Consider the following 8812-nt stretch of genomic DNA (forward strand, 5'->3'; position numbering starts at 1 on the left):
ATAATTTTACAAACATTTTTGTCAAAAGTTCTTAGTGTTTGACCAAAAATGACATAAAACAATGACATTTTGACAAAAAATTTTAAACAGAAAAATTTGTAAAAATGTTTGAAACGTGCACTACTGTTATGAGAAACATGCAAGCAAAGATACAATTTTGAAAAATAATTTTACAAACATTTTTGTCAAAAGTTCTTAGTGTTTGACCAAAAATGACATAAAACAATGACATTTTGACAAAAAATTTTAAACAGAAAAATTTGTAAAAATGTTCTCTAAATGCCCTAATTTTATGAGAAACATGCAACAAAAGATAACATTTTTAAAAATAATTTTTCAAACATTTTTCATCAAAATTGTTTAGTTTTTGAATAAAAATTTCACATTTTGAGAAAGCTTTCTACACAAATATTTCTAAAAATGTTCTCTGAAATTTCACATTTTGAGAAAACTTTATACACAAATATTTCTAAAAATGTTCTCTAAATGCCCTAATTTTATGAGAAACATGCAGGAAAAAATAAAATTTTGAAAAATAATTTTACAAAATTTTTCATCTAAATTCTTTAGTTTTTTACCAAAAATGACGTTCACATTGACAGAAAATTTCATAACATTTTTTAAAATGTTCTCTAAAAGCCCTAATTTTATGAGAAACATGCAAGAAAAGATCAAATTCTGAAAAAAATTGTCATCAAAATTGTTTAGTTTTTGACCTAAAACAGAAAAAAGATCAAATTTTGAAACATAATTTTACAAAACTTTTTGTCAAAATGTTTTAGTTTTTGACCAAAATGACACCAAAAGTTCACATTTTGACAAAAGGTTTGTACAAAAAACTTGAAAAAATGTTCTCTAAATGCCTTAATTTTATGAGGAACATGCAGGAAAAGATAAAAATTTGAAAAATAATTTTACAAAAACATTCGTCAAAATCTTTTAGTTTTTGACCAAAAATGACACAAAACGTTCAAAATAAGGATTTTACCAAATTCCAAATATGTATTTATCCAAAAATTTCTTATTTCAATAGTTGACTTATTGACATATTCTATGAAAAAATAGAAATATATTTGTAATACATTTTAAAAAATTAAAAAATAAATACTTAATTATAAATAAAAAATAAATACAGTGTATGCCAGAAGTTCAGAAAATATATATAAATAATGCACTGACAAGTTACATTTAAACCTTTATATGTAAACATTATCTGAACCATAAACATCATGCACACCTAAAATTTTTACATTCACTACAGATATTTAAGATATATTTTTCTAATGTTTGCAGGCTTAAAGTGCATTAACAAATACAAATGTCAAATTCAATTCTATAATGTCTCTTTTGTAATTGCGGTTCATGGCCTAATGCCGTACTCTTCATATACTATGTATATCGTACTTCATTTAAAGAAATCCATTGTATTGAAGAGTGTCACTAGAAGTAAGTCTGGGTATTGAAAGGCCTTCAGGGAGAGCTGAAAATAAATCCAGGTTTCATCACCACCTCGGTAACAATTACGTCAATCCCCCAATGCCACTATTTAATAGAAACACGAGGGACCGTCCTGAAGTACTGTCTAATCCTGGTGTTGAAACTGTGTGCAATAAAGTTCAATGCACTGATGTCTTTTATGTTCAAACTCTCAGATTATGTTGGCTGAAGCTCAGCACTGCTGTGAAATGAGCCGTAGAGAGAACAAGTCAATCTTCTCTTTTATTGTTGAATAGAAATTTCACGAACAAATATAACTTACAGTGAAAAGACCAATACAGCAAACAAAGGCTGGAAACATCACGTCTGTCCTCAGCAGCCACATCTGTCAGATCTTTGGAACGATGTGCACATGTGAACAAGGTAAAAACTGACACAGAGGGTTGAATATCCATCAACAAACACAGTGACATAGACCGGTGCACACGACACATTTAGATGAGTAATCACAACTGCTCCCTTCCCCTTAAAACAGCAACTGAACGCAGGAGTAAGGCAAATGTAAATATTGGATCTTTATTACATAATAAGAGTGTTCCATGATAAGGGGCAGCCTTTTGTTTGTGTCATAAAAAGAACACAATGAAAAACTGCTGCCAGAGGGAACACATCTACAGACACACCACAGTGACAGAGGACCCGTCTGTGCACAGTTTCCATTTCAAACCATTCGTTTTCTGCATTATCACATGATTGGATTTGACAACGTAGAAACAAAGTAGCATGATAAAACACAGGGGACAGCCACAAAACTAAGGAACAACCAGAAACATAGAAAGTGCAGGCGTTAACACCCAGACGACTGAAATGATTCACATACAGTAATTGTGTGCATACTGAGTTCCCTGATCACTACTACCAGTGAAATGTATGGGTTGTGGACAACAGGCAATGGTTGTAAAAAAAAAAAAAAAAAGTCTACACAACTCTATGAAAGTGATGCTTATAATGTGTCCATTTCAGTTTAAACTAACTCAAATATAATGAAAAAAAAAACTACATTTGGTCGTAAAGAGAAAAAAAGCCAACCTATTATAAGTTTTGATGCCACAATTACATTCAAACAAATGCGAAATTGCAGTCAGCACAAACCTGCCATCAAATGAATCCACCATAACCAGCTCTATTTACTGAGTTGAACCTTAGATCAAACGCTACGCTGTGCTAAGAATTATAATCCCCATTCTAAGGCATTTGAAATGTCATGTGACACAGTGAAGACCGTCACCACAGAGTGGAAGAAAAAAACAACACACAACAATAGTGACTTAGCACAGAGCCAGACATCCCAGTGGAACTGTTGTAAAAACAAAAACAAACCTGGTTATGGAAGAAGCATGGAGGCCCCTGTTAGCATTAAAGTACACATCATAAAAGGAAATAGCCGGCAGGTGCAAGTCACTGCTGCTCTTCATCTGTGGAGACTACAAGAAAGGGTTTCAAAAATGATATGCATGACGACAAAAAAAAAGGAAAACATCCAGGCCTGGCTGAGGTCGCCAGTTCTCCATCTTTCTTATGTCACTGCGAAAGAGTGAAGAACGGTGGAGGCAGCATCATATTTTGGGATTTAGTCACAAAAGGAAACAACAGTGGCATCAAACCTCCAGGATACGATAAAGAATGTACACGAAAAAGCATTCATTTTTAGTTTTCTTCCAGAAAAAGTTCTTTGTTTTGGTTTGAAATGTACGATGGTGTCTGAGTGTGACACTAAGGATGAAAAAATATCTAAAATAATGTGAATAAAGTTGTAATATTAGGAGAAAAAAAAACATATGTTGAGAAAAAATGTAACATTATAAGAAAAATGTCCCAAAGTTACGAGAATAAAGTTATAAGTGTATGTTGTGTTTTTGAGAAAAAAAATGGTAACATAAGTTTACGGGAATAAAGTCGTAATATTACGAGAAAATAGTTGTAAATTTATGAGAAAAAAAATATTACCTTACAAGATTGAAATAAGTATACGTTACAAGAAAATGTAGTAATAGGTCTATAGATTATTAGGTATTAGGTCTATAGGTCTAGTCTATAGACTTAAATTAACAGTATAAAGTCGTAACTTTTTAAGAAAAAATTCATATATAAATGATTTTCTCATCATTGTAGATATTTTTTTATCCTAAATCTATTATCGTCATACTCATCGTAGAAATGTACACTTTGGTCTAAATAAAAAATAAAATAAATTATAAAAAAAAAAAGTTTGCATCATTGTTACACATGGAAAACCCTAGTGCTATAAACAGTTGTGTAGACTTTTTCAATCCACTGCATACATGAGAACATGCATTCAAACACTCAGATAATATATATATATGTAGATATATATTTATATATATATATAGATGTATATATATATGATTTCAACATGTGGCAACACAAGCCTAGAGCGATAAAAATAGATATACCTATACTTTATATTAGAACTTCATTTTTTCCCAAGTGTGGAATCAAAAAAAATAATGAATCGTAAAATTTAAGCAACATTCTCTGATGACGGACGAACACCTCAGGCACTGTAATAAACTCTGTAGTAGAGCGTTTTGTTTCGCCATAGTGAGTAGGAGTTGTCAAACTTCAGCAGGTAGGTTCCTTCACCTGGGAAATCGTGGCTGCCCCCGAAGACGGTCAAGTGACTGTCCTGACGGTACACGGGTAACAGTTCCGCCAGGTTTGAGTTGGTTTGAGTTTTGGAGCCTTTTTCAACATCTCCGTTTCTGACGGGACCTAAAAACAGTATGGCCCAGACCACTAAAGTTAACGCAATGTCAAAATAAATTCAAAATGTTTCATTGACTAGAAGAATGTTTTTTCATTTGATTTAAATTTTTGATTTAATTATATTGCTTTGTATTCTTTGTGGCTTTCTTTAATTCCTGCAAGTACTTCAGCATTGTGTTCAACTAAACAGGCCCTTATTTAATCTGAGTAAGTAAATTGCGAGTAATTTGAAACTAGAAAATTATTAAAATTTATTACAGATATGTTGGTGCACCAAATGATTTTTCCTAATGTGACAAATCTGCTGTGGCTCAGAACAGTTTGGGAAGCACTGGTGTCTCAGAAATATTTGTCATGATTATTAACCCTACATACACCTGCATGCTAATGCTACATTTATCTTGCTGTGAATCCATAATCATTCACTGACCTTCTAGTTCCTCCTCTTCATCTTCATCATCGCTGGACTCACTGATGTGCACCGTGATGGACTGGCTAGTCACAGGACTCCAGTCAAAATAGATTCCAAATCCAATGTCGTATCCATCTGTGGCAAACTCCCAGCAGACTTTTTTGGCCTCGGGGACAGTGGGAACGTGAACCGTCATGATGTCACCTCTGTACACTGTCACCACACTGTCCTTCTCCTGTTGAAGCTTAGCCTTGAGCTCCTTCAGTGAAGCAGATGTCCATGTCGTCGGCGGACTCAGGTCCGGCATCTGGGCTGCCGTAGGGAGAACATTTCAAATGTTCAAAGTTAACAGAAGCAAATTTTACACATCGGAAGTAAAATAATTTTTCTTGTTTTAGGCTTATCACTGCATACACTGTATAATCCATGATGCTCGAGAAAGTCATTATAAAAGACACTAGTTCTAATACATCTATCCCTTTTTACCAGATTTTGAAAAAATATCTTCAATTGACAGAATATATCAGTTTGTGTTTGAGATAAGCATTAATTTTCCCACAGACAGATTTTAGATAAACACCTCATGACGGACACATCTCAGCCAGCGCTTTGTCACTAAAGGACAGCACCTCCCAGTTTAAATACTTCCTAGTTCTAATTCATCTAAAACCTGCAACAAAAATATTTTACTGAGAGGTTTTTAACTGACAATAGTCAGTCCTCACCCAGGCTGAGCTGTGAACCGATCACACCCCTCCCCCCGTGATGTCTGTGCATCTGCCATCTTTTCACAACAAGTGGAATCCCTTGACTTTTTTTTTTCCTAATTGGTCTATATATATATATATATATATATATATATATATATATATATACATATATCTTACCAGAAAAGTCACATACTTATCATGTACCTATACACATTAATTTAATTATTTACTTATAGAAATACAACAAGTGTGATAAAGAAAGTGTCTAAACTAGTCTAATCCTAAAGCCCCATTGCCAGATAAACACTAGCAACATGAAAGACAACCCAATCAATCAGAAAACATTCTGATCCTGATCAATAAATACACTGATTACTTTGTGACTCTACACCAGTGTAGACACTAATGAGCCAGCTGTGACGAGCATGTGTTAATGAGTGAAATCAGCCAAAGTCACTTCAACTTCAAAAGGCCTCAGTCTCAGTTGTGTTACACTGTGGACATTAATAACTGATTAATGAAGCCTCCAGGTCTAACCCTTCAGATGAAAACAGACTCAGCAGGTCCTCACTTTTCATCTCGGCGGAGAGTTGACAGCTCCCAGCACTGTTGTTCTCCTCGCCTGCTCCCCCAGGGGCCAGCTCAGCAGGGGCCTCTTCATTATCCTTCAAATGCACACATACACGATTCAGTATTAGAGAAAATGACATTAGAATACAACTGCATCTTTGTTTGCCAATGAACAAAGGCATATTTCCATAGATCTGTGAAGATTAACCACTGTACCTCTGATGGCAGCCCAGGATCCTGCTTGGTTTCATCCATGTCGGTCGGGTTTTTAGACAGAGACAGGTCTGTACTCTGGAGCCTGGAAAACACGACACTTATTAGGTGATGACAAAAACACAGTGAATATATTCTTATTAAAACAATTGATTGTGATACAGTAGCAGCAGGAAGACAGGATACAGTCAGCAACAGGTCTCACCCGTCCACTGGTCCGTCGTCGCACTGTTGGGATGTTATTCCAGGGAAAGAAGAGAAAGACAGGGATGCGAGTCGAGACTGCAGCTCCGACGTAGCCTCTAATGTGTCCATGGCTGAAAAGAGAAGAAGCGAACACTTAAGCCTGCGTGGCTACAAAAAAAAAAAACCAGGAAGCTCCGCCTTTCGCAACCAGAGAGATGGGGAGAGAGGGAGACGACAACAGAGGCATAGCCTCCATGCTAACAGCAGCTAAATAAACCCAAACAAAATGTTACCCGACACTCGCATTCAGTGTTGACCACAACAGAAACGACATAGTAGAGTGGCCCAAAGCACTAACGTGTGTCGCATTTGTTGTGTTAAGTAACTAGCTCTGTTTTAAACTGACATTAGCATCCAGCAGGCTAACTCCTGTAGCTTCCTCTTTAGTCCCCGACCGGACTGTAAAAGTACAGTGGAGTCAATAAACACAGCAGAATATTCTCACCGAGACAAGACGACGATAATCGACGCAGTTTCACCGTAATTCAGCTCAGGTCATCGAGGAGAATGTCTCCACATCACTGCAGCTGTGTGGAGCTCACTGACTGTTACTGCTGCTGCTTTAAGGAGGAGGAAAAACTGATTTTTGAAACTTCCGTGTTTTCTCGAGTGTGGACGAAAATGAACGAGTATAAAAAAGTTGGTTTCCGTCAGTTAGTTAAGTTTAACCAAGCGGTCAAACATAAGCGTAATATATACCCATATTAGTATTCACTAGTAATAAAAGAAATGACGTGACGTCCTTAGTATTATTATTGAGATGGAGATGAAAAGTTATGATAAAGTCTGAAATCGCCTTTTAGACGGAAGGATTTTTGAAACAAATCTCCATAATCACAAACTCCGTCATAGTGAGGATTGTAGGGAGGAAATACAGGCGCAGTAGTCGCCCATTAGCAACGGTTGTAACATGTCCATTTTCTTTAGTTATGAGCGACACGGCTAACAATGTGTTCCGTTTTATTTTTCTATTTGTATAACCGACGAATTGTAGTAATTTCTTTTATTTGTAAAATGACTGAACCTCGGAGTGAGTTAGTGAATTTTAAAAATGGAACAGAAAAGAATAAGACATGTGGGCACCGTAGAATATATTATCATTAATTACCATCAATATTTCCATGCTCGTAACGTAACGTAATTTATATAATTTACACGTAAATAATATGTAATTTTTAAGTTGGACAAGAACCAAAGCAATTGTGTCTCCTTGAACTGGGTATCAATGAGAGACAACCAAGGAAAATACCTTGTAAAAAAAAAGGACATATTGATGTTATGGTTGTTTTGGGTTTTTTTAACTGTTGGTATTGGGTCCACATGATTAACGTTGATGTGTCTATACTCACTCATCTCTGAGAACACTGCATGAACAGATGAGGTGTTCTGGCTTTAGCAGTGTTCTCATGAACAGATGAGGTGTTCTGGCTTTAACCTAACATTGTTTGTTGACTTATCAGTGAAGAGGATGTTGGTGACAGTGATGGTGTCACTGGCTGACACTGGCAGCTGAGGGGCAGAAGGTTAGCAGGCTGTAGTGTACAACACTGCACACATCCAGTTCACACTGCAGGGAGCTGCATGTAACACATTTGTCAGTTATTTTCAGTCAATTTAAACATCAATTTGAACATTCAACCACAGAAACTTTCACTTCCTGTCCTGGTTTTCAGTGTTGTTTTTATATATATTTGAAACAGTCAGACAGTTTCCCATTATGGAGACTGGACTGCACAAAACTTTATATTAAACTGGATTTAACACATCTTATTATTTTGTCAATACTCAAAATTACAGGTTGCAAATAAATGTTCAAAATATATTTATTTTAAAATAGTCTAATCCACATGTCAAACTCAAGACTCACAAGCACAAGCTTAAAAAGAGTTTGTTTGCACTATAATAAAGTCCATGCTGTTGATGTGGGCCCTCAGTGAAAATGAGTTTGACACCCGCGATCCAATCAGACAAAAACATTTTCCCCTAACATCTTACAGTACCTGAGGGGCCAGGGGCCCACAGACCGCCTGCTGAAAAACTCCATTCTAGGATGATGCCTTTATGTTTGATACACAATTGCATCAAGTCCCAATGTGCTTGGGAGTTAAACTGGTCTAAAACTGTTGTTTTCAGTTTTAATTTTCAGCGTGATTCACCCCCAACATCAACTTCTCCAAGGCTCCAATAGGATTGGAAACATTTTATTTGTTATATAAGACAGATAATAATTGCTTTGAATCTGTCAGCACAGGATCTCTCAAAGCTTTGATCAGATTAGTGCAGCCAAGCCAAACATGTGCGGTATCACCACCCAGAAAACCAAATACTGAGGTTTAACAATGTAGTCACGTCCAAGAAGCTGAGGTAAGCTGCATTTTACGAAGAAGAATTTGGCAGCAATGAATATTAAAGTCAACAGGAGCTGTGTGTGTGTGTG

General features: G+C 35.8%; 1 protein-coding gene across 1 annotated transcript; it reads right to left on the reverse strand.

Annotated features, from left to right (window-relative positions):
* Positions 1-1700: 1700 nt before the first annotated feature.
* On the reverse strand, positions 1701-6970 carry tmed8 (transmembrane p24 trafficking protein 8). Its single transcript, XM_008336627.3, has 6 exons — positions 6821-6970; positions 6335-6446; positions 6133-6214; positions 5918-6011; positions 4655-4948; positions 1701-4230 (listed from the first exon to the last, which is right to left on the reverse strand). Exons 2-6 carry the CDS (start codon positions 6442-6444, stop codon positions 4013-4015), a joined length of 798 nt encoding a protein of 265 aa, XP_008334849.1. The 5' UTR covers positions 6445-6446; positions 6821-6970; the 3' UTR covers positions 1701-4012.
* Between the last annotated feature and the right edge of the window lie 1842 nt (positions 6971-8812).

Source organism: Cynoglossus semilaevis, chromosome 1, assembly GCF_000523025.1.
Source record: "Cynoglossus semilaevis isolate Cse_v1.0 chromosome 1, Cse_v1.0, whole genome shotgun sequence".
Classification (NCBI taxonomy): Eukaryota; Metazoa; Chordata; class Actinopteri; order Pleuronectiformes; family Cynoglossidae; genus Cynoglossus; species Cynoglossus semilaevis.